At 36.1% G+C, this 27,314-nt stretch overlaps 1 protein-coding gene across 4 annotated transcripts in view; it reads left to right on the top strand.

Annotated features, from left to right (window-relative positions):
• The window catches only part of JAM2 (junctional adhesion molecule 2), a 68,862-nt gene that overhangs the window by 15,924 nt on the left and 25,624 nt on the right, over window positions 1-27,314 (top strand). For all 4 annotated transcript variants that reach the window (XM_037833168.1, XM_037833159.1, XM_037833173.1 and 1 more), the window contains exon 2: window positions 21,290-21,355. In XM_037833168.1, the coding sequence (XP_037689096.1) occupies window positions 21,290-21,355 (66 nt within the window). The remainder of the gene's footprint in view (window positions 1-21,289; window positions 21,356-27,314) is intronic.

The raw sequence follows: 27,314 nt of genomic DNA, 5'->3' as shown, positions 1-27,314 counted from the left end.
CATAGCCCTCAAACAGAATATGTATTTAAGGTCCTAATTATTTGAAGAAATGGTTATGTGTCTCTAAAACCATATTATATGTTGAAATATTTATCGTAAGCAGTGAGATGCCAAAATCTGTGAATAATGATGAGATCATTAAAACCAGCCATCATGTGGACTAAAATGTTGGAGGAAATTTATTTCTTATTGTTAGAAAATAAGAGGACAAATAATTTTGGACATGGGCTACAGAAATCCTTCTTTTATAGAGTAAAGTTATCCCACCAATGTGTAGGTTGAATACAAATGTTTCTTTTCAGAGGACAGTGGATTCCCATCTTATGCCTGAAAGAATATCAGAGACATAAATTCTCCGATATGGAAACTCAAGGCTATATTCACACACATGGTGGGTAGAATTGTTTCACTTTGCAAATAGATTAACTTTATAAATTATATTTCCAATATATATATTTGCCAATTCTTCTTTATTGAATTTATATGCTTAATATCCATAGAAAATGTCTCTACTTTATGCTCAAAGAAACTGTTTATGCCTTAAATCATCAATGTCGAGCTTGTTCATAAAAAAGCAAAAAACATGGCATAATTAAATCAGCTTGGGATCCAAAAAACTAGAATAAATTAGTTTTGTTCTTATAATTGTTTTAATTTCCCAGCTGCTTAAATGCCCTACAATGGGTTGGCTTAAACAACAGGGATTCATTGACTCATAATTTTGAGGCTAAAAGAAGTCCAAAACCAAGGTGCCAAAGATTGTGGCATTCTAGAGCTGGCTGATGCTGATCCTTGGGGTTCCTGGGTTTTCTGTCACATGGCAATTCACGTCTTCTCCTTTCTCTTCTGTGTTTCGTTGACTTCCGGTTTTTTGCTCTTCTGTGGCTTCTCTTTCTGTGTCCAATTTATTTTGCTTCTAAGGATTTTGGCCATATTGGATAAAGTCCCACCTTCATTCAATTTGGGCACACCTTAACTGATAATATCTTCAAAGGACCTATTTACAAACGGTTCACACCCACAGGCCAGGGTTTGGGACCTGAGCATGCCTTTTGTGGGGGACATAATTCAGTCCCCAAGGGTAGTCGTATGGTTTTAGAAAATCTACTTTTTTGGGGGGGTCTTGTTTTCTTTATTTGTAAAATAAGGTAGTTTGGTTTAATGATCATTCATATCCTTTATAATTTAACATTTTGTGTTTTCAAAAAGGAAAACAAAACTTTCCACACTTAGCCTATAATTATAAAATTGTCTTACTTGTGGTTCAGAATATGTTTTCTTTTGATTAGTAGCCTTTAGTTTTAGAGAAGTTTGGGAGTATAGAAAAAATGAACAGAAAGTACAGAGCTCCCATATGCCTCCATTCCTGCCCCTACCCTCCACCAGTTTCCTTTATTATTAGCATCTTGCATTAATGTAGTATATTTGTTACGTTGTATATTCTATTAGAGGGCTACAGTGTAATCTTGTTTCCACTCCAAAACCAATATTGATACATTATTATTAACTCCAGTCCATAGTTTACATTAGGGTTCACACTTTGCATTATATAGTCTTATGGATTTGGACAAATGTATAATGTAATGTATCCACCATAGTGGATATACCCACTGCCCTAAATATACCCACTGCTTCACTAAAAGAACATATTTTAATTCTAAGCTGATTCTTTCAGAGTTATTATTGGTTGGAAAAAGGAGTCTGCTTTGGAAAGGAGCAAGAAATGGGCTCTGAAAGTAACTTGGTGTCCATCATGTTGATTGTATATTATGCTAGAGAGTTTCTATTTGATGGAGTGGGCAACAGGAAGCCACTAGAAGTTTTGAGATGAAGCAGTATACCCTCCCACACACAACCACACACACATATATCAAATGATATTTTGGGTAAACAATAATTTTGACCCTTACATATAGGACAGTTTTAGTGAGAGAGAGGTAACTATAGCTCAGGAATTAGGTAATGGAATCTAGGATTCATGTGGCAGCTGTCAAATTTGTTTAGGAAGAGTTAAATCCAGAAGACACTGAAAATAGAAACTGGTGAGAATAAGTGGTTGATTAAATATAGGGACCATCCAAGAGAAATTGGACCTCTTATGCATTGCTAGTAGGAATGTAAAACGGTACAGCCACTACAGTTTGGCAGTTCCTCAAAAAGTTAAGCATAGGCTTACCATATGTCCTGGCAATTCCTCTCCTAAGTATATACCCAAAAAGAACTGCAAGCAGGGACTCAAACAGATTCTTTTTTTAAATGCAATTTTATTGAGATATATTCACATACCATACAATCATCCAAAGTGTACAATCAGTTGTTCACAGTATCATCATAGAGTTGTGCATTCATCACCACAATCAATCTTTGAACATTTTCATTACTCCAAAACTAAAATTAAAATTAAAATAAAAAGGGACATCCAAAACATCTCATGCCCCTCCTCCCCCATTGTTCATTTACTTTTTTAAATACAGTTTTATTGAGATATATTCACACACCCTAGTCACCCACAGTGTACAATCAGTTGTTCATAGCACCATCATACAGTTGTGCATTCATTACTAGAATCAATTTTTGAACCTTTTCTTTACTCCAAAATAAAAATAAAAGCAAAAAGGAATCCCCAAAACATTCCATCCCCCCCATCCCACCCTAATCTTCATCTAATTTTGTCCCCATTTTTCCACTCATCTGTCCATACACTGGATAAAGGGAGTGTGAGCCACAAGGTTTTCACAATCACACAGTCACACTGTGCAAGCTACATAGTTATACAGTTGTCTTCAAGAATCAGGGTCCCTGGGTCGCCTTGTAAGGCTAGCTGCTGCAAGGGAGAGGCTAAGCCTACTTATAATTGTACCTAAGAGTCTCTCCAAGACTCCTTGCAGCAGCTGGCCTTACAAGGGAAAGCCCCCAGATGGAGGGCTTGGCGCATCAAATCGGAAGTGCTCAACGTTTGTGAGAATATCAACAGTAACCCAGGGGGACAGCAAATACACTTTTACTCTCTGCCCAAATCACTCTGGGATGTTTCAGGATTTCACCCCAGCCTGTACAGACTCACCAAATCCCACTTCCCATTCACACATTCAAAGCTCCATGCACCTATGCTGTTCAAACCGTACATGTTAAATTATCTAGTGTGCTACAGAAAATATAGATCCTGCACCAAATAAACATCTCCTCCCTTGGTCTCACACAAAAGTTGTAGTTTTAAAACCCAGTCAGTATCGTCCTTTATCCTTTGGTCTGATTTGCCTTAATCCTAACCAGATCTGCTTCATTCATATCTCTAATTGAAATCTGAATTCATTTTCAGCTCTTTCAACAGTTGCTGTATGATGTAATACTGACATTCATAGCTGCCAAGCTCTAGCTCTGAGTCTTGGGTGTCACATAGATACCCAAAGTTCCAGAGACCAGCAGGTTATACACAAGGAACTCAGCGTCTCGGAATTTAGAGATAACCATTACAGTTCAGGAATAGATGTGCCTGCTGCAAGAACTTACAATCTAGAGACCGTTATAATAAGTATTTCCCTGATGAGCTGTGCTTTAAGATTCAGTTCTCAGAGTTTACACATTACAGTTAGTCCATATTAGTGAGGAATTATAATGTTTGTCCTCTCATTTCTGGCGTGCTTCACTCAAAATGCTGTACTCAAGGTCATTCATCTAGTTGCATGTCTCACAGCTTCATCCTTCTCGTATCTACTCAATGTTCTATTGTATGCATACACCACAGTTCACCATTCTTTTCATCAGTGGATGTACCCTTTGCAACTTGTGAATACTGCTGCCGTAAACACCAGTGTGCAAATGTCCATTCATGTCCCTGCTCTCAGATCTTCCAAGCATATACACCATAATGAGGTTGCAGGACCTTATGACACCCACATACTTAGCTTCCTGTGGAATTACCACAGTGTCCTCCAGATAGGCTACACCATTCTACTTCCCCACCAATGGTCAATATGTACATCTCTCTCTCCAAGTTCTGTCCACACTTGTATCCCTCTGTTTATTTTTTTCCCTGCAATTTTATAGAGGTATATTCACATACCCTACAATCATCCGCAGTGTACAATCAGTTGTTTACAGTATCATCATGTAGTTGTGCATTCATCAGCACAATCAACACTTACACATATTCATTACTCAAAACAAAAGAATAATAAAAAGGATGAAAGAAAAAATAAAAATAAAATAAAATACAGCAATAAGGTCACACAACACCGCCACTACCAAGAATCTCATACCCTCCCTTACACCCCCTCTCACAGACATTTAGCTTTGGTAAATTGCCTTTGTTACATTTAATGTAAGCATATTTACAATGTTACTGTTAATCCCAGACTCCAGTTGCATTGATTATATTTTTTTCCCCAATACCATTCCTTTTTCAACATTTTGCAAGGTTAATATTCATTTGTCAAACAGATACTTTTATAACAATTTGTTTATAGCAGCATTGTTCACAAGAGCCAAAAGGTGGAAACAACCCAAGTGAATGGATAAACAAAATGTAGGACACACCCACAATGGAATTATTATTCAGACATAAAAAGGAATGAAATTCTGATGCATGCTACAACGTGGATGAACCTTTAAAACGTCATGCTAAGCGAAATATGGCAGACCCAGAAAGACAAATATTGTGTGTTTTTGTTTATATGAAATAGCTAGAATAAGCAAATACACAGAAATGGCAAGTAGATTAGAGGTTACCAGGGACTGGGGAGAGGATGGGCCATGGGTTTCTGTTTGGGTGATGAAAATGTTTTAGTAATGAAGGTGGTGATGGTAGCACAACACTGTAAAAGTGATGAATGCCACTGAATTGTACATTTAAAAACAGTTAAATTGCCAAATTTTATGTTATATGTTACCAGAATAAAAAATATTAAGGGAATATTAAAGAAATCAAACAGAAAATCCATGGTTGTAAACCTGAAATCATGGTATTTAAATTGAGAAGGAATGATTATGCATTATATTTCAGGAGGCAACAAAATATCCACCTAGAAATGTCTCCATAGACTATTGCAAAGAGGATGAGAAGTGTGCAGTTGAAGTTGTTTGTATCTATTACCTGTATTTAAGTGATGAATGAAAACAACTGTAGATATGCTCTGGAAGAAAAGTGGAGAAAGATGAGTAGGGGGCAAAGGACTGAACTCTAGAGAATGTGCTTAGTGGAAGAATATAAAGAACAGAACAATGAAGAAAAAGTGCCCAGAGAAACAATCAATAACCAAAAGAACCGAAGTCATGGAAGCCAGGGAGGAATTTTGTGAAGTCAGTTGTTATCAGGGAGTTATGGAGAATGATGGGAAAAGAAGTAATGGGTAACCTGAGAGATTAAAGAGTTAAAAAATTAGCATTTGAATGGAACTTTGCAATTGACAAAATGCTTTTGCAGGAATTATTTTATTTAATTCTCATGTTAGCATCCCTGTGAGGCACATAGGACTATTTTTATTACAGTTTATAGATGAAAAACAGAGGCTTAAAATATTTTTAGGGATATGCAGAAGCAGAATTTGAAGTTCGATTTGCTGTCTCAAATTCCACTTTCTTTTCTATTTGGGAAATGGAGATTCAGAGGATGCACTGTTTGGAAAGTGTAAGGAAAGGTGGAAGGCTGGTGAGGTTTTAGGGAAAATGAAGTTGCTCTTTTTGGAGTTCACTTTGGCAATATAAAGGCACAGAGAAAAAGGGAGTCCCTGTCTTGTGCTTTATAGATATAGAATCAGCATGCAGATCACACAGGGTAAAAATTATGATTCATTTTTTCTATCATAATAAGAAAATAATTGGAATGTTCTGTTTAGAATGTGGTTAATGCTCTAAGTATTTTAATAGTAAAATACTTTTTTTAAAATTAGAGAAGATGTGGGTTTACAGACAATCATACATAAAATACAGGACTTCCATATACCTCCTTAATTAAAATAATTTTGGATTTTTAGTGTTTTTACAGCATGGCTGTCACTTAATGTTTATAAATGTACTCTACCATGCTCAACTCAAATTGAATTCAAAGCAATGTTAACATGAAGGGTAAGCCATAACCCTGAAATGAATATTTCATGATCTAAAAATATTGTTTAACTAACAGGGAAAATATCCAAATATGTGCATATCCAATACTGAGAGGGATTTATTATCCAATTTAGTCACCCTAATGACATTACAGAACATTTAAAAGGGAAATAGGATATCTCCATAATTTTCTGGCCTTTCTTCTAAAAGCTCACATTAAAAGAAAAACATTGATAGTGTCTTAAAGGTGAATTTTTTTTATATCATCCATTTCTTTGATTAAATTTTGTATATGCATTATTTTTATTATATGCCATCTGAGAATGGGACACACTGGGTTTTTCTTTTGAAACAAAGAATAACTCTTTTAGCTAATTTCTTTTGTACCATTTTGTAATATCTGTTGTCTTTTGCTACTTCCAGACTTTCGTTTCTATGGGAACAGGATCAGCCAGAAAGTATTTGGGACTCTTTCAAAAGCTTGAGTCCACGATTCCTAATTAGGCTCCATGCACTTCGAGTTTAATTGATGTGAGCCTCTGTATTACATCTTTGAAGGTGGAGAAAACTGGATTATGATTTCATTATACGTTTGTCTTTTCAAAGGTTTTTATTAAAGAGTTAAATCAGAGAGCTTTAAGACTATCTTAAAAATGTGTTAGAACATTCCTGAAAAGAAGAAGAAATTATTATCTATCTTTGGGCATATTATTCTTGAAGATGAGGATACTTAAGAGTCCCCAATCATCCCAGCTAAACTCATCAAAATTAGCTCAATTCTTCTTACTTGGAAAGGTTTTCCTTCGATACACAGCATATTGTGAGTAGGAAGAATTATATTGGGCTTAGATTTGGAGCAGTGAGTAATTAAAAGCCTGGAGAACTAAGAAGTTAACAGAGTTGAAATGTGTATTAACTGTACACTAAAGGTTTGAATAAACCCTGTGTCCTCTCCAGCACCTCTTTTGTGGTTTATTTTGTGACAATGAGCACCACCAATAGAACATAATATAGACCATAATTTTTAAAATACTAACTTTATGGTCATGTTACATTAGCTGCATAACCGGGTAACATTCTCAGTTTATAAACTTAAGCTTTTGAGTGTCTGTTAGCTTAGAATGTGTTCAAGGAATTAAATGGGGGGCCATCAACAGGAGGGGGTGTGGTGCTGCCCTAGGGGATACTGTGGAATTTTGTGGGGCATATTTGATTGTCACAATGATGTGTGGTTGCTATGCATTTACTGGGTAAGACCAGCGCTGTTAAATATCACACCAGGTGCCAGACAATCTTGCAAACTAAAGAATTTTCCTGTATCCTTCACCTTTCATCCTTCATGACTTGCCAAATTCCTGCTGCATGCTCGTAAAGGTGAAAATTTTATCTATAATTATATGATCCTAGAACTTACTCTATTTTATGTATAAACACAGTATTTTTTTTCACAGCCTTGATATGTAACGGAATATACGAGTTTCTGTTCTGTGTCTGCAGTAAAACTGTTCTTTATTTTCCTGTACTATTTGGAATGGCTTCTGATCTTCTTACTTTTCTTAAATCTAATTTATCATAATAAGTGTGGGCAATTATCTAACTTCTTCATTGTATCTTCTTGTACTCATGTGTAAATATTTATACATTGAAATATATAGAATTTTATAGATTGTTTTCCTTTTATTTCTGTTTAATATTAATGGAGAATTATATTTAGTTTTCTAAATATATATTATAATAGCTATAAATTATATATAGTATATTATCCATAAATTTTGTTTTAGGATCATAAAGGGGACGTCAAAAATTACTATAAAAACAGGTTCTGATAGTGTTGAAAACCAATGAATTAAAATGAACGCAAATCATATATATTTCATCACTGTACTGACTTCTGAGGTTTGTGACCCTTGACAATAGGAAATTATATATCCTCTTTTATGGGAACCAGATTTTTCCTTTTCAAGGTTCACTTTTAGCTGATATGAGGGGAAGACAATTAAATGGGAGAAAAATGGTGAAAATAATGACTCAATAGAACTCACTGCCAAATAACTGTGTGTGCATACGTGTGCGATATATATTTTGTTAAAATATGTTTATGTTCTTTTTTTCTTTTGTATGTCATTAAGGTGAAAGTAGTTTATAATTACGAAATGGCAAAATTACTCTTTGGTATCTGTATAAAGAGGCTATGAAACTTTAATATTTTCAAACAAATGTTAAAACATTAATAAAACTTAACACTTTAGTTTTAGTTCAACTCATATTATTTGTGAGCCTAGTATGCCAGGTGCTACAGTAGATTAAAAATACAGTTTATAGTCTATTTAAGATCTAGATTATGCTATACAAAAATATAGTTTATACTGTATGAAAATACAATAAAAGGCATTTGAACATCTGATTTGAAAACATGCTCAATTCTGTTTAAAAAAGACATTTAATTATTTCCTACTGTATAATTTTGTACAAGTATATTGTATAATTGTGTAAAACATGAGTCAAAGCATTCTTAGCATTATGTTGTTAAACTATCCAATAGACGAATCAGCCATGTAAAAAAGATAGTTTGTAATAAACACTAATAAAGGCTTATAAAAAGTACTATTTCAGATAGAAGAAGGAATATCTAAGTGCCCTAGCTTCCAGTCTGCTATGACAAATACCGCACAGTGGGTTGGCTTAAACAATGGGAATTTATTGTCTCACAGTTTTGGAAGTTGAAAGGCTTGCTTTCTCCCGGGGTCAGTAACCTTCTGCCTGGCCGGCAATCCTTGGGTTCCTTGGCTCTCCCATCACATGGAGATGTTCTCTCCTTTAAAAGGGGTTGGAGAAGGCTTTACCTTTCTTGACATTTGAGTGCAGTCTTGAATAATACATAGACGTTCACCATTAGGCAATGGAGTACTGGAATAGTAGACATCTGAGGGGAGAGTCTTCCAAGAAGAGAAAATAACCAGAGCCTGGTCTTTTGAGAATGAAAAACAGAGGCCAGTGTCCCTGAAGCAGAGGGAAGGGAAGAGTAGAGGAAAACGTCAGAAAGGCAATGAGGACCAGATTGTATAGGGTGTTCTAGGGAAAAGTAAGGACTTAAACCTTTATTCTTGGAAGGAAGGGAGAGCTAGTCCAAGGTTTTGAGCAAAAGAGTGCCATAATCTGACTTGATTTTTTGAAGAATCACTTTGGCATATGTGTGGAGATTAGATTCTAGAGGAGCAGGGTAGAAGCAGAAGGCTAGTCAGGAAGCTTTTGCAGGAATCCAGGCAGAGGTGATGGCAGCACATTGGGTGGTAGCAGTGGAAGTAGTGAGAAGAGGTCAGATTCTGGATGCATTTTGATGGTAGAGCCAACAGGACTTGCTGATGAATTGGATGTGGGCTGTGACAAATAGTCATTAAGGATGAACAAGAGGATAGATAGAGTCACCATCTGAGGTTGGGAGGTCCATGGGTGGACCATGTTTGGAAGAAACAATGAGGTTTGGACATTGAGTTTGAAATGTCTGTTAAACCTTCAAGTGGCTACGTTGAATAGGCTTTTGGATCTGAGTCTGGAGTTCAGTGGAGGAAATCTATACTGCAGATATAAATTTGGGAGTTGATGGTATCTGGTAGTATTTCATGCCCTATGTCTGGAAAATATCTTTAAGGAAGGAAGTACAGATAAAGAAGAGAAGATGATCAAGGATGAGAGCTCCAAGGAGGAAAATCAGGAAGGTGTGTTGATCTGGATGCTAAGGACAGAAAATGTATCAAGGAGAAGGATGTGATGAATTGTCTCAATTGAGGTAGTTAGGGAAGGCATCATCATTATAATTCATGTCTTGCAGATGCTGAAACACCGTGCAAAGAGGTTATAACCATCCAAAATTGTCATAACAAGGACAAAAGAAGAAGTAGCATTTAAATCTAGGATTTCCCATTATAAGCAGTCACTACAATGGAGAAGTCATGCTAATTGTTTAAGAAGGAAAAAAAAAAGTATAACCCTTGCAATTCATTTCTATACTTTTACAGTCCATCCTAATACATGATTAGGAATCAATTTATGAAACTCTCAATTTGCATCATCAGATTGAATAAAAGGCAATGGGGAGTGTTAGGGGGAAGAAAAACAATATTGATAGAGAATCTACTACTAATATTTATAAGGCATATTAATAGGCCTGGAACTTGTTATCAATTATGTATGTTATTTAATCTTTACAACAATGAAGTCTCCAAAAAGGAGACTGAGGCTTAGAAAATTAAGGCTGTAGCTTGCCCAAGGTGATAGGACTAGTAATTCTCTGGATTGCAAACCCAGGTCAGTTTGATTTCCTATATATCGGTTTGGCCTTCCGAAAGGCCAAAAATGATTCTATTTCCATCTATAGTAAAGAATTAGTACACATTTTTAATAAATTCCACTTTCCTCATCCATCTAGGCTTTAATATTGCTTTTTATGAGATAACTGATTATATTTAGTCAAAAGTTTAAGTGTTGAAAATGGTGGTTGTGAAATAATATATAGCTCATTATCCCAATTAGTGTGAAGTCAGTTCTGATACCACTTAATCAAAACTTTCAAATATCTAGTTGATTCTTTCATAAATCCAGTAATCCTAAATACAATATCAAACAGCCATTTCACCTGAATTATATTATGACAAATAGAATCTGGCATATTTGGACACAAATACCTTTGTTCCTCTTTCTAATACTTGATCTGAATGAGTTTCAAAAATTAATAGCCAGTGGATCTCTAATAACATGTGCTCATTCCTTGGCCATTCCAGAGTACAGGTCCAAAAGCCCCAGTGATTTGTATCCAGACATTCATTAAAACGTTTCTTTTACTGGTCTAGTTGACAGAACTGATAAGTGTGTTTTGGTTTTGGGTCTCAGTTGGATATGTAGGACCAGTGTTGAAAAAGGTGAGTCTGAGAACTGTCTCTACCAAAGAAGAGGGGAAATTGTAGTCCTTCAGTTTGGAACACCCTAGAAATTAGGGTAACGAAATTAGTGTAAGGAATTCCAAGCAATCTTACTTGCCAGTTGTAAAATATGACAATTAAACAATGCCAAACCATTGTTCCCATTTTCTGCATTTCAAAATAAATGGTTCTTTTTCCTTTGGCTTCCTGAAGACTAATCAAAGGAAACAAGAAAGAATAACAAACTGGGAGGGTTTCTCTTAGTTTTCAGATCTCTTCTGTTAGCATTTGTGGTCATAGAATTTAATTAGTAACACGTGTATGAAATGTAAGGGCCTAAGTTTTGATGAGTCATTATCTAGCAGGAGTGTTGAAAAATAAAATCCATATAACTCTCATATTTTAAGAATTGAAGTTTGTTAGAAAGCTAAGATTCTGGTATAAGCAGTTGTTCACCTAAAATTTTTAGTATTATAAAGGTTAAACCATCAGGCAATGGTGCCTGGAAATTATGTTCTTCATCCCAGCTTTGTAGGTGGTCAGATGTAGAAAGTTGAATAAGCTCATTATAAGGAGAAGCCCATAATTGTGTGCAGGGGTGGGTAGGTTGGGTCCTTCTTTAGGAAAAATAATACAAAAATATCTTACTCTTGCAAATTTAACAAAATCTACACACATTGCTGGGGCCTTCTTATCCCTGCCCCCCCAACCCCAGGACCTTGTGAAGTGCCCATGAAAGTGGGGACCCCAAGGTTAAGCCTTGTTAACTTCATGGTGAATCTGCTTCATCTATTGTGCTTATTCATCGTATTTTATAAATCTTCTAATTCAGAAAAAGATCGAAAACATTCACAGTGGGATCCTCTTTTGAGCGATGCAAAGACAACCACATTTGTAGATTACAAATTTAACAGATGTGATTTTAGAGAATCTTTTTGATACCTTTTATGCTAATGCCTGCAAAACACAGTTCATATCACAAATCCATGTTTGTGGCTTCTAAAAGTAAAAACATTTGGCACATTGAACTGTGAAATTCACTCATTAAGGCTGAGAAATAAAACTCAGAAGGTATAGAGGAAAATTAAAAACAATACTGAAATATCCATGGAAGGTAGGGAGCAAGAGGGAGTTTGGTAGATGGTAGAGTGCTTTTCTCACATACATAGTTTAATTGGTTTTATGAATGTAAAATGACTGTGAAGTAAACATTTAATTATCCCCCAAGTAAATCTGTTTATGTATCATTTATTAGGATATTCAGTTCAGGGGTTCCCAGATTCTCACGCTGATTCAGAACAAGGGTTCAGAATTCAAGTTCAGAAACTCAGATTTAGCCATTTGCCCAGACCCTGTTAAACTCAGGAGAAATGATTCACAGTACCTAATCTCAAAAATTATTTATTGGACAATTATATTAGTATGTTCATTCATACTGAGAAATATAAGTACCAAATGATGGTGGTAGAACTGGGCTTTTAATCGGTATTGACAGACCATATTGAGATCTGGGAAGTAGGGGTAATTACGATTTCAGATTAAAGCCTAATGAATAATCTTAAATTAAAATGTCATCAAACTCTTGAAACCTGATGTGCCATTTCTACTGTTGGGTGTGCCTGTGACACAACTCCGACCATATGGGTCAGTCAGTGAGAAGAGAAAGGAATGTTTGTCATTTCCCCCACTCCCATTTTCATGCTTTCTGCTGTCATGCCATGAGTCTATTTTTAAATCTGATCTCTTTAGTAACAGTTTCCCTTTTTACCTTAATAAAGTTTTAGGGCCATTATTTCCTTAATCTTATTATTTCCTTGATGTTAGTGGGAACCAGTTGAACATAGAATGGTCAAGAACTGTGGCTTCTGTTGAGCTTATTAACACTGATTTTGGAAAGTGACATTTCTTTATCTTGTCTTGGGAGTCTACTGGATTGGAATGACTGTTGCTATCTATCTAAAATTTATAATGTCACTGATGAATGAATTGTCTTTGGCTAAGATTGTCTCTTGGGGAATATCAAGAAAGATGGCAGAATCCTAAAATGACTTTGTTCATTTAGGGAAGTATCTGGGGAGAAATTCAACCCACTGATGGCTTTCCTATACCACTGGCCACCACTAACCCATTTGAAGATGTGCTGAAGGACATTTCTTTGGAAATTTTGAGAACTCATTTTACTTTGAGAACTTTATTTACTTCATCTAGATCTAGTATCACTGAAAATTGGAACATCCAGTTGTTTAGGTAACAGAATGATTTGAAAGTTTTCCTGAATTTATTAATGCTTACAACTTATATGAAAATAACTTTATACTCATCACTAAAACAACAGTATTCCCTCTTGTACTCAAATTATTGGAGAACTATAAAAGGGGGAGGGGTGCATAAAACTTTAGAGCTGTATATAATAAATATACTTGGTTTATTCAAATTAGCCCATTCACCATAAACAGTTGTCTAGTAATACTGTCACTGTTAAAATGACAATTTGTAATATACTCTCTGAATAATATCTTTATGACTCTAAAGCTTGAAAATGGATGTAAGCCCCTCGCAGTGCCTGGCACTGTTGCATTCAGTATACCTTCTCCCAGGGTCTTGCCATGAGTTGAGAGAGAGAGAGAAAAAAAGAGAGAGGACTGTGGAGCCAGACTCACAGGCTGTTCATCTTGGTTTCCCTGCTTTCTAGTGTTGTGACCTTGAATAAGCTACTCAAACTATCTCAATTGTCACATCTGTCAAATGAGGACATTAACACAGTGGAATCACATCTTACTTAGATGTCAGGTTCCTATGGAGAAAATTTATTCATAGACAGAATCACCCTTAAATTCTTTAGGTCATCGTTAATTCACCAGGACATCAGTCACAGGTAGCTCTAAAGTCAAACCCTTTTTTAGTTTCTCCTTACACTCTTGTTTTCACTTCCCTTTCCCCAGAAAGAGGGTATCAATGTCTGATTAAGAGAAAGGGCTGGAATATCTAATTTGAGGGACTAGAAGGACATGTGTCTGTCTGTCCGTCTCTGTCTCCTCCTCCCTAAAACTAGTGGTTGAATTATAGCAAGATAGATGAGTATATTATATAACTCCTAACACCTGCCTCATTGGGGTGTTTTCTCTCTGTATAAATATATATCCATAATAAATACTTTGGAGTATTATGTTTGTTATTGCTTGCCCTCTGCAAATTTTTATATTTGTTGGTAGCATTTTATATCAGTGATTATCAAAGTTGGTAACATTTTATATCAGTGATTATCAAACCATATGTCTATTTTTGAAAATTCACAAAAATAATTTGTATCCACAATTTTTATAACTTGCTTCTATATATGGTACTACCTATACTGTGTTTTTTTTCTTTAAATTTTTTATTTAGAAATAATTTCAACCTTACAGGACAATTATAAAATGTACCATACTTTTAAAACAAACAAGAAAACCACTAAAACATTCTAAGTTTTCCTAATTATTTTTCAATTAAATGTATTAATTTAAACAATGCATTTGTAGTAAATTTAAAAACTGGTGGGATAAAGTAGTGTACATTCTTATTAAACCAAATTATTTTAGATGAATAATGAAGAATACCAGAACTATTATTCTTAAAGTTGGACAAAAGGCACAAAAGGTTTCATTTGACTAGGAATTGACTTTGAGTTTTAGCAGTTGTGGAAATAATCATCTTCTTAACCTCATTTTATGAACTTCTGCCAGTGATTCTGAAACACATCCATAGCTACTAAAGATGTTTTGTAGCTAACTTTAAAAAATGGTTGGCCTCACCCAGCAGGCTTACATGACAATTTTTGTTTATTTTCCTATTTAATTTATTCTGGAAATGTGAAGAAAGAATAAAAATTTGTTCAAGAGAACAGCAAATAGACTATTCCTAACATATGTTAACAAAATGTTAATATAAAATCTAACATTTCGTTATAATAAAAGAAGATCATTATTAGGGGCAAGTTAAAAAAAATAAAACTGAATTCTAAGACTAGAAAGGCTAAAACAAGGTAAAAATCTTATAATAAATAAATTTGTTTTAAAGATTCAGAACCTTTATGCCATATATTTTTGTTTAGATAAGTTCAACATGTGACCACATATTTTAATTATTTTCAAGTAAACCCTGAAATAAATAGAATAAGAGGAAGCGAATACCTAGAAGAAGAGGTATTTATCATGGAGAAAACTATTTACCTGCCAAGAAATATTTTTTTATTTATTAATTTATTTAAAGTAATCCCCTTTATAATATTTTTTTTTCTTCGTAGTTTTGCCAATTCAACTAATCCCCTCCTTTTTAGTGTTTGGGACACATCTTTTCCCTACATATTTATTTATAATTTATGATGGCATCAACAAAATTCCTAAAGTTAACAGCTGTTATTTTCCATAGAACTCTGAAAGTGGTTTTTAAAAATTTTTATCAAAGGAAATTTTAGCAAGTTGAAAGCTGAATAGAGAAAGAGGGAAAATGATTCAATCCAGCTCCTGTGTTTTCAACCGCAGATTATACAAAAGTTTGCTTTAAATGAAAGAAAGCCTGAGTCTGCTGAAGAAAATAAACATTCTCAGTAAGCAGCATGGTGTTTAAAAAGTTCAAAGATATGATGATGCTGGGGGAACAAAGATTGTTTACTATTTTGCCCAGATTTTTCCCTCTACTGGTTTCTAGTAAACATGAGTCTTCACTGTTTCGTCTAAAAAGTGTAGCAAAGAAATTCAAAATCACAAAGATTGCCAATCAAAAATGGAACCTCTCTGAGGACACTAAATCACACATTACTAGAGGAGAAATGAGAATTGTTCAAAGTGTTCTACAAAGAAGTTACACAGAACAGTGGTTTGCAATCAGAATCATTGGTAAAAATGTACAGGGATTATATCATTAAATGTAGAAGTAATGCAACAAGAACATAGGAGGTTCTGGCTTTTTCTGCAACTGATTTAAGAAGACTTGAGCTTAGCCAGCTCTATCTCTTCCCATCCTCTGCTCTCCAAAGATCTGGACTCTACTTTTGGATTCTGTGAAATAAAATTGGGGAAGGAGAAGAGAAGCTGGGAAAGAAAGGCACACTGGGGGTAGGGGAAGAGTTCAGAGAAATATAGGAAGAAGAGAGAGAGAGAAAAAAAAGAACAGGTGATATGTGGACAAGCCTATGGAAAAGGGGAGGGGTGATTAAAAAAATTTCTTGGACTTCATGATTTTTGTAATATACAAGCAGAAGAGTTGCTTTGAAATTCCTTCTTGGTAGCTCTGACATTTCCTTAGACTGAATCACATGGGATACTATTTTATACAGATGTTGTGCCTTTTTGAAACTGTTATGTACCCCAGGAAAAGCCATCTTGTAGAGGGCAGACATATTGTGGGTGGGACCTTTTGATTGTCCAATCAGAGGTTTCCATGGAGATGTGACCCACCCAACTGTGGGTAAGACTTTTTGATTAGATTCTCTCCATGGAGCTGTGACCCCTCCCATTCAGGTTGGGTCTTGATTAGTTGACAGGAGTCTTAAGGGAGCTAAGAGCCAACACAGACCCAGATGCTTGGAGATGAAGGCAGAAAGACGTTTGGCGATGCTAAGCTAAGAGATGAAGGCTAGGGTTTGCCCCAGAGAAGCTAAGAGAAGATCCCCAGATGCTTAGAGAAAAACACCCTGGGAGAACAAGCAAGGATGCACAGGATATGAGACACAGAAGTTAAGAGAAAGGGGCCCAGCGACATTTTGGAGAAAGCCATTTGAAACCAGAACATGGGAGCAAAGGACCAGGATACACCAGCCACGTGCCTTCCCAGCTGAAAGAGGTGTCCCGGACACCATCAGCCTTTTTTAGTGAAAGTATCTTCTTCTTAATGCCGTAATTTGGACACTTTTATGGCCTTAGAACTGTTAATTTGTAACCTAACAAATCCCCTTTGCAAAAGCCAATCCATTTCTGGTATTTTGCATAATGGTAGCTTTAGCAAAACAGAACAGAAGTATTTATAGTTGTCAAGAAAAAGAAACCATTCAGTCTTACACACTTCACATAGACACCAGATTTGCTAATTTCCCTGATGAAGATATTTGCAATTTAGGAATATAGAACCTCAATAATTGAACAGTGTTGGATAGGGGAGCTATTTGAGGCCGCAGGATTTTTGAGGTTTATAATTTCTCAACCAGATTTGCTGTCCACCTTTTTAAGTGAGAAAGAAAGGAAGAAAAACTTTTCCAGAGTAGCATGTGTTCCTCTAATTTAGAGTGATAACACTGAGCACAGTAGAAGATTAATTTATACATGTAGGTGTGCACATAGATGAATAAACTTTTAAAAGATGCCATGTTGTATGTAAGGTTTTTCTCTCCTTCCCAGATGTGTAATGAATCATCTTTCATGTTTAAGCAATTCTGATCTCATAGGAACTTTCAAAATCCTCGAACTCATGGTTCTTTGTTCTCCTTCAGTCTATTGATTCATTTCCATCCCTGGTTCTTCAAACCAGCATAACTGTAAGTCTCGAGCCGTGGTTCTCAACCAGAAGTGAATCTGTTCCCCCTGGGGACATTTGACAATGTCTGGAGATGTTTTGGATAGTCATGACTGGGTTGGGAGTGCTACTGGCATCTAGTTGGTAGAAGCCAAGTATACTTCTAAATTTGGACAGTCAGTAAGAAGGAGACACACACACACACAGAGGGCTGTGTGATAGAGGCAAAGATTGAGATATGCTGCCATAAGCCAAGCAACATCATGGATTTCTGGGCATCTACTTGTGGTGGTTTGGAGCTGTATGTAACCCAGAAAAAAGCATTCTTAGACTTGATCCATTCCTGTGTGTGTGAACCCATTGTAAGTAGGTCTTTTTGATGAAGTTAATTCAGTTAAGGTGTGACCCATCTTGCTTTGGATGGGTATTAATCCTATTACTGGAGTCATTTATAAGCAGAATGAAATTTAGACAGCGAGAAAAAGCCACAGGAAGCAAAAAAAGCAGAACATCAATGAAACCTGGAAGAAAATGGAGAGGCCAGGAGAGGCCGCCATGTGCATTGCCATCGTGACAGAGGATCCCAGGACCAAGGATCAGCAGCAGCCAACCCCAGAACACCAGTCTTCAGGAAAAGCATTGCCTTGATGATGCCTCTATTTGGACTTTCTTTTAAACTCAAAGTCATGAGCTAACAAATTTTCATTGTTTAAGCTAACTTGTTGCATGGTATTTGCTTGAGCAACCAAGAAAAATGAAACATCAAAATCAAAGAGAGTGACATGGAACCAATTCTCCCATTTAAGAGAACACATGACCCTACTGACGTTTGATTTTTGGACTTCTAGACTCCAGAACTTGAGGCAATAAGTTTCTGTTGTTTAAGACTACTAGCCTGTGGTACTTTGTTACAGCAACCCTGGCAAACTAAGACTCCTACAAATGTCCATGCTCTCTAACTCACCTTCTTTCTACCCCATGGTATTTTTTTTCAAGTCTGGGAAGAAGTTATATAATACTCATGATTGTTTATCCTAAATGTTTGCCTAAACTCTGAGTTTTCTCCATAGTTTCTCCATTTCCCTGTGGCCATGGATTTTTAAATACGGAAGGTCAAGAAGTACTCTTTGTTCTGTCTCTGGTTTGGGCTGGGCACATCCTCTCCTTGAAGCAAAGAGCCCTTGGCTGCATGAAGGTGGGACAGGGCAAAGAAGAGAAAAGGCAATGATTTTGAAATACTGTCCTGGGTGCCACAACCATTCTTATTTTATAGATAGAAACTGGTGAGTGATGGATGAAAGGACACATCAAGAGATATACCTGAGTTTCTTCCATGAGTGACTGGAGATTGTAGGAAGAGAACAAAGTTTGTGGGCAAACCAATGCATTTAGTTTTGCCCATGTGTTGTGGTGCCTCCGTGCAATATAGATGTCTAGCAGCAAAAAAAAAAAAAAAAAAGGGACTTATAGATTTGACCTAAGAGATTGGAGCTAGAGATATGGTTTTAGGAGTTGTTCTGGTTTGCTAATGCTGCTGTTTGAAAAACAGCAGAAATGTTATAAAGGGGGTGTATTTGGTTACAAAGTTACAATCTTAAGGCCATTAAGTGTCCAAGGTAAGGCATCAACAATAGGGTACGTTCACTGGAGAAAGGCCTTTGGCATCTGGAAAACCTCTGTTAGCTGGGAAGGCACGTGGCTGGCATCTGCTTGTTCCCAGGTTGCGTTTCAAAATGGCATTCTCCAAAATGTCAGTGTCAGATGTCAATGGCCATCTTCAAAATGTCTGTCTCAGCTACAGCTCCTCTGAGTTCCTTCTGTTTGTCAGCTCTTTTATATGGCTCCAGTGATTTAATTCAGACCCATCCTGAATGGGTGGGGTAACACCTCCATGGAAGTTATCCAATCAGAGGTCTTGCCCACAGTTGATTAAGTCACATCTCCATGGAAGCACTCAATCAACAGGTTCCAACCTAATCAACATTAATACATCTGTCCCCACAAGATTGCATCAAAGAATATGGCATTTTGTGGGACATAATATATCCAAACAGGCACAGGAGTTTCCAGTAAATAAATGGTAGTTGAGACAATGAGAGTATAGAAGATTTTATAGAAAACAGTGAATTGAGCTAGGAAAGCAGTAGGTATATGTTGAATCCATGTACAGATCCAGGAGGAGGAAGAACCCACTAAGGAGATGAAATGAAGCAGCAGGTTCAGGAAGGACTAGGAGGGAGTCACGTCACAGATTCCATGGAGTCAACAATCAGTTGTCACCTTTAGAGGCCAAGTAATATAAAGACAGTAAAGTGTCCATTGGACAAATAGGTCATTTGTGCCTTGGTGAAACAGAGTCAGTAGATCATACAGAGGCAGAGGATAGATGATAGCATTAACAGAGGAATAGCATTGCTAGTAAACTGTAGAAATATATGTTCAATAAACAACCTTTGTTAGATTTTTCGTGATCTGTTTAATTTGGTGTTAGATTATTTCATATATGATTTTTGGGGGGTGAATAATTAAGGATGACAGTTGGATTGATTTGCTTAAAGTCTTGACAGCAAGAATGTTTTTCATTTTTCTGATTTTGAAATAACACTGATCTAATATTGTATGCTTACAACAACTTCTCAGAAGAAATGCTTGTTTTCAGGAATCCTTCACCGGTTGTCAGTTTGATCTGATCCCATTTACTGGACTTTTCTCATTAGTGTCCACTAAGGAGTAGGTTCATTCAGTAAGTAAGCAAATATTTAATGAGCCCTGACTTTATGTCAAGGCATTGTTCTAGGCCTTTGGACTATATCAGAGCATAAAACAGACAAAAATCCCTGCCCTCATGGCATTTATATTTTAGAAATACATATTTAAAGGAAATGATTATTTAAAATTTGTTAAACATGGTCATTCAACTGGATTATAGAATGACATCCATAAAGTGAAATAATACAAAGTGATAAAGTGATGCATGTCAAAGATTGAAATAGAAAGTTTTGATCCTGGTTCTACTTTGTTGTTTAAGTCATAGTAACACCCGCATCACCAGGTCTTTTTAAACATTGAAATTTAGTGAGCAAAAATAAATATCTGCAAGCTCCTTTTAAAAATAGAAATTTCTATATAAGTTTAAGGTCATAATGATATCACCATCATCACTGTCATCATGATTACTGTCATGTAATTGCCAGATCACATTAGCCACCACAGTTGATCAGTCCTTTCAATCCTACAGTCTGATCCTGGAAAATCATTTAAATGCTTTGGGAAGAAAAACCGAAGGTGTCTTACATGTGTTTTTCCATTCATATAATTATATGCAGAGAGTTTTTATTTATCATATAGAACATTTAATAGTCAAAAGTGTGAAAATGACTCATTTCTATATGATATAAGCATTTTCTATATGCTATGGGTCAGGGATAGCTTAGTAAAGCAATTTATATCCTTGCATAAAGAACTAAAAATAATTACCTTTGATTTTAATTGCAGTATCCTGTGACATTACATTGCGTATTAAGCTGAATTAAGGACATGATCTCTTGTTTAGCAATCAGGCTAGTGAGAGTGCAGTGTCCAGAGAAGGGCCCAAATAGGTTCATTGGTTCTGCTTTGGGAAATGCTTAAAGGCCAAAACCACGATTCAGAAAATAGAAGACACATGTATGAGGTTTGGTTTATTTATTCCTGTTTTGATGCTCTAAAACGTATGTGCTATGGACTGTATAAAACTGTTACCCAACTTTAGGTCAGTTTTCTCTAGTACTGAATCCCATTCAAATACTTGGAAATGGACTTTTGTACTATTTTAATTACCCCTATCTGATTTATTCTTTCAGACCATAAGGCCTATGGATTCGCTGCCCCAAAAGACCCTCAACCAATCACAGCAATAGAGTATGAAGGTATAGTATCTTAACGATTTTCACTAGGTGAATTGTTTAAATAACTCATGCAGATAAAATGTGATGTTATCTTTCCTGAACTTCTGTTTGTTGTGATCCTCAACCTCAGCTCACACTGATTTCTCTACCTGCAACACCACTTTGTGCTGCTTGCGCCTTGTGAACTCTTACTCATGCTTATTAGCACAGCTCAAAAATCATCTTCTCAGTGGAAATTTTGGACATTCAGGTGAAAGACAAGATGTACAAAGAAGGTCCCTTATTATGTAAATGATCTGCAACAAAGCTAATATATTTCATGAAACTAGGAGATGGAGATCTTGAAAAAGTTTCTAACCAGGTTGATGTGATAAATGGAAATTAACACTGTAGTCCCTATGATATAGATTTATGATGACATGCCTATAGACTATTTTAAGGGTCTACTTTTGTTATTTATGTTAATTTCTTAAAATATTTATAAGGGCTTTTATAGGTTTACTTCAAATATTGACCTTTTGCATACCTAGAAAATGACCTAGAACATGATTAGTATTAGGCAACCAGAAGAATGCATATTTCTTAAAAGTTGTTTAGGCCAGAGATTGAAATATTTAAGATATAGGTCCCAAATATCTGGTCCCACTTCTTCAGTCATGTCTTAAATTCTTGGGACTGGAGAGAGATAGATTGGAAAGAAAGAAAGAAAGAAAGATAAAAGATGAGGACTAGGGTGGAATAATTAATGAGTCAGTATCTATGTAACACTAACAGTAATGCCTGACACATAGGAAATATCTCCTATGTGCTTGTTAAGTAAAAAGATAATATACTATAAGCAGAATTAGCCCAACCATCAAAACTCTCTCTTAAATAACACATTATTTAAGTAATTGTTCAGGTTCATCAGGTCCTCTTAAGTCCTAATATTTTTACATGATTAAGCCTTCACTCTTTATCATGAAGTAGTTTTAAATGGAGGAGAGACGGTGCATTAGATTTGTTGAGCTGCTATAACAAAGTACTGCCAACTGGGTGAGTTAAAACTCACAAAGTTTGGGAAGCTAGAAGTTCAAAATCAAAGTGCTGGCTGGGCCATGCTCCCTCTGAAGTCTCTAGAGAAGACTCTCTCCTGGCTTCTGGTGGCCCAGGTGTTCTTGGTTTGTGGCGGAATAACTCCAGTCTTTGGCCATGATCACATGGCCGTCCTCTCTCGTCTCTTGTCTCTCTCTTTTCCTTGTCTTATGAGAACACCAATCGCGTTGGATTGTGGGCCTGCCCTCCTTATCTTAGCTAATTCCTTTGGCAAAGGCCCTATTTTCAAATAAGATCACATTCTGAGGCACTGGGGATTAGGACTCAACATATCTTTTTGGGGGACACAATTCAACCCATAGCAGGTGGAAAGAGGAAATTAGTGATTAGGAGTAATTTGGGACCATGGTGTGCTTATTGGACAGACAATCAGGAATGGGTGAGATGCCAAAAAAGGAGACTGGAAGGGCCAAAAAAGAGAGCAGGGTGGGAGAGGAAAAAGATTGATCAGGATGGTTGTGATGGACAAAGAAAGTGAAGCTACTTTTTCCTATTTCTCAATTTCCTGGAGGTTTGTGCTATTGGGTGCAACTGGATGCAGTGGTACACATCTCTGCCCCCCAACCCTGAGTGCCACGCTTATCTGAATTAGGAACTCAAAATGATACTAATTTTACATTGCTTTTTTTTTATTAGAGAAGTTGTAGGTTTGTAAAAAAAAAAAAAATGCAGAAAATACAGTTTCCATTTACCTCCCCAACCATTATTAATACCTTGCATTAGTGCGGTTGATGAAAGCATACTATTATAATTGTTCTATTGGCTATAATCCATGGTTTACATTAGGGTTTGCTGTGCTATACAGTCCTGTGGTTTGCTTTTTTAAAAATTTTTACTCTAGTAACATACATACAACCTAAAACTTCCCCCTTTTTAACCACAGTCAAATATATACTTCAGTTCTGTTAATTGCATTCCCAATGTTGTTCTATTGTCATCACTGTCCATCACCAAAACTTATTCTTTTCCAATGTGTATTTTATTTTAAATACAGAAAATCCTTCCATAATTTATTGCAATCAAATAAATGTTAGTCTTGCATCACTCCAAAATAAGTATTTTCTGTTTTCTTGTTTCACTTCTCCTTTTAATTAAGAATCACGTTTTAACTTGATTATATGTGCCTCAGTCATTCCAGTTTGGCTCTTCATAAAGCAAAAATAAATTTCCATCTTCTTCCACAATTTAGTATTAGCATATTTTATGCAGTAACCTTATATTACTTAAAGTCTAAAATATTTTGTGATTTGTGTATATGCATTCCAGCCAACTTATTCAGTTTTTTGGTTTGTTTTGTTTTGTTGTTGTCTTTTTGTCTTTTGTCTCTCTGAGGTCAAGAAATAGTGAATTAATTTGTTCTTTTCAGGGCTGCTGTTCTGCATCACTTCCCCTAGTGGTGCCAGAATGAGACTGAAAGCAGCTCTGCCAGGCTGGTAAATTGCATACTCAGCCTTACACAGACAGTGTCTAAAAGCTGTAAATCAGGGTTTAATAGCAGGCATTAAAGCAAGCATTTCTCCTCAGAAGTAATTTCTGATAGTTCTTCTGAATTACTTGGTAGTATTAATTCTCCTTTTGTGTTGTATAAGAGTTTGACCATTTTTAACTTGAACACAGAGAATGAAATAAAAAGATAGTCAGCAGTACAGAATCCTAGAAAAAGGAAAATTCATGATTCCCAAAAGTGATTATATTGTTACATGATACTGCTAATACTTTTTCTAAACAAAGAATTATCTTTTCTTAATCCAAATAAAACAGATCTTTTTGGTAACTAAATAATCATCTTAAAAGAAAAGCTTGGTGTGTTTTTATATTTAATGTGCTTTTTTTTTGTCTTTATTATTTTGTCTTTCTTACTTTCCCTGCTCCCCAAACAGAGAATAACATTTTATTTAAAATCTGAGTGACTTACAGGTAGATTTGTAATGGTTAAAAGTATGGCCTTCTGTCATATCAAGGCAAGCTTACAACTAAACTAAAGAGAAATTCCTCATGGGTGAAAATGAGAATGGTCATTTATGGAGCACGTACCATACGCAAAGTACACCGAGTGTGTAGATACATTATCTCATTTAATTTTTCAACAACTTTGTGAGATGAATGCTGCTATTTTTCCTGTTTTACAGATATGGATATAATGTTCAAAAAGTTAAGTAATTGGCCCAATATCACACATCTAGTATCCAGCAGAAATCTAACTCCAAGGTTGAAAAACTTCCATACTATGACATCATAAGCCTGACAGCCAGATTCAGAAAATGATGCTGACTGTGAGAGTTGAATTTTGGCTAAAAATTTGGGTAGTTAGCTTCCAGGTTCACTTGGTTCTTTGTTTGCAGATGTTGTCCCCATAATTCCAATAGTTTCACCAACTATTGGCCAAACATGGTGAAGAAAAACACCCTACTCCCACTTACCTTTGTAGTGGTAGAGGAAAGGAAAATGCAATGCAAACTTAGTGGTCCTTAACTGGGATGCCTGGAAGGTATCCAAATGATCTGTGAATCCCTCAAAACTATAAAATTGCCCCTGTGTGAATGTGTGTGTGCACCTGTTGCGTGAGGAGAGAGTCCATAGCTTTCATCAGTTTCTTGAAGTTTAACAACCTCTGTCTTCCAGCCCATAACAGCACTGCTAACCCCGATGCTTCCGCCACTGACCCACCAAATTACTGAACTTGTGTTAAGTTTAAGTTTAAGGTTAAGGTTAAAATAGTAGCCACCATAAAAGCAACAACTGCACAGAGATGGGAGGAAAAAAATCCAAAACTGGTGCTAGTCCCTAAACAGCCTGTTTTCATCAGCAAGCTCTTTCCTAGGGATCATGCACATGCCTTGCACATGTGTGTGAGAGAGTAAGCACATGCACGTGTCAGCACTTTGGTTTTAGGGGCTTGAAGGTATGATCACATACACTACATAATATATCCTGGCCTCACAGGGCATATCCCCTAGTAAGCAAACTAATGAATAAAAATTTAATCAATAAGATGGATGGATAAAATGACAGTACATGTCCACATCAAGGAAATCAATTGAACTCATATTTGCATCCCTAAAATGTTAAGAACTGGTTTTTACATTGCTCATCTTTTAAAAATAGCTCCTACAGTGTGTTTAAGCACTGCTTTTTTCTAACACTGACCTTCCTGTATAAAGCGAATCTATTAAAACATCCCTTTGATTGGTTTTGCCACTGGTTGTATGGAATTTACACAGACCCACCTCTGCTCTCAATTCCCCTTATGATCAGTAGCCTGCATCTCTAAGCTGCCTGGTTAAGGCTGGTTAAAGGAACCTTCTGTGGCCATTAAACTACGAAGTTGATTGGCCCATGTGGTTTCTAAAGCCTCTATCTTGATATGGTTACCTTGATCTGACAAAGGTAACTAAACAGCATGTCATTAGCTAACTTTGTACTAGACAGACTGGAGCTTTGGGAGTATAATTGGGGTAAGTGTGTATGTGTGCATGTGTGTGTTTGCCAGAATTGTGGTTGAAGGAGTTGGTGTGAGACAGGACAGGGAAAGGGGAGGAAAGTAGGGAAGATTAAAGAAAATTAAAACTAAAGTAGTAGGGGACCACTGAAATCAAATATTCATCAGATGTTTGAATATTTGCTTGATGTAAAATAGTTATGGCATGTCAATAAGAATTCTATTTAAAAAACATGGATTTTCACACATTTTCAGAAATATGCCTTTTATACAAAGCCAGGCAAGTATAAAAATATTAGAGCACATTATGAGAGTGAATATTTATATCATTCATGATAAAGGCCTATAAAGGAGATTTTGCAGTTGGGCAAACAGAATCAGCTATATTATGAGTGAAGTCGCAGGGAAGGGAAGTATCCCTTATATCCCGTATATATTTTGAAATTATAAAATTGGGGGGAAAGTGGGTAGGTATACCCAAGTTACATGTCAAGGTGGGAAGGATAACAATTATGATGGTCATATTACTCAGTAATTTATGGATATTCAGGGTAAAAAGGGAAAATACAAAAATCTTTTGAAATATCTTATTATTTTTATGTAGCTTCAAGATATTCACCTTCAAAATGGGAAAATACAAATTCCATGATAAAATCTAGGTGTAAATTTTAGAGGTGAGGTACGAGAGTTGGGTATCGAAAATAAATTTTGGAGAACTTGGCACAAGTGTAACAGAAAAAATAATGAGAGTACAAATGGCATAAATTCAAGAGAACTAAGTCAAATCCATGGAGATAATCCAGGTATATGAAATATTAGAGACAGAGAAAGATTGAGGAGTGATTAGACCAAATTCACACTTTCCCTGGTTATCTGTCTCCGATCAAGCCATCTATCTTCAAAGGTCTGCATTTGTAAAAGCTGGGAAGTTAGACCTGCCTGTCACCTCACACAGGTTGGGTATTTTGACAGTGAGTTCATATCATGTATAGTGAAGCCCTTTAAAAAGATAAAACACACTATACAGTGGTTCTCAAAGTGTTCCCCAGACCAGCAGAGCATCACCTTGCTAGAAAGGAATATTCTTGGGTTTCACCCAGACTTAAGGAATCAGAATATCTGAGGTTGGAGTCCCCCAGGTGATTAATGCTGATGCTCCTAAAGCTTGAGAACCAATGCCCTATACCAATGGATAATGTTCTAGAAAGGAAGAAGAGTGAAGATTGGAAAGGTTCCCTAAGGTAAAGCCCATCGTTTCCAAGGATACAGGGCTCTCCTCCAGTCAGCCAGTCCTCCTCGTCACCTTCACCTTAGACTTTCTCTCTTTTTGGCAATAACTTCAACTGCCCCACAATCTCAGTTTCATATATTTCACTCTCTCCCTACTATTTCCTGTCATTCTGGCTCATTTCCTGTAGTATCCACCTCCTCAAAACTGATCCTCTG

The sequence above is a fragment of the Choloepus didactylus genome, chromosome 1 (genome assembly GCF_015220235.1).
Source record: "Choloepus didactylus isolate mChoDid1 chromosome 1, mChoDid1.pri, whole genome shotgun sequence".
Taxonomy (NCBI): Eukaryota; Metazoa; Chordata; class Mammalia; order Pilosa; family Megalonychidae; genus Choloepus; species Choloepus didactylus.
This window is presented reverse-complemented; position numbering and strand designations above follow the sequence as displayed.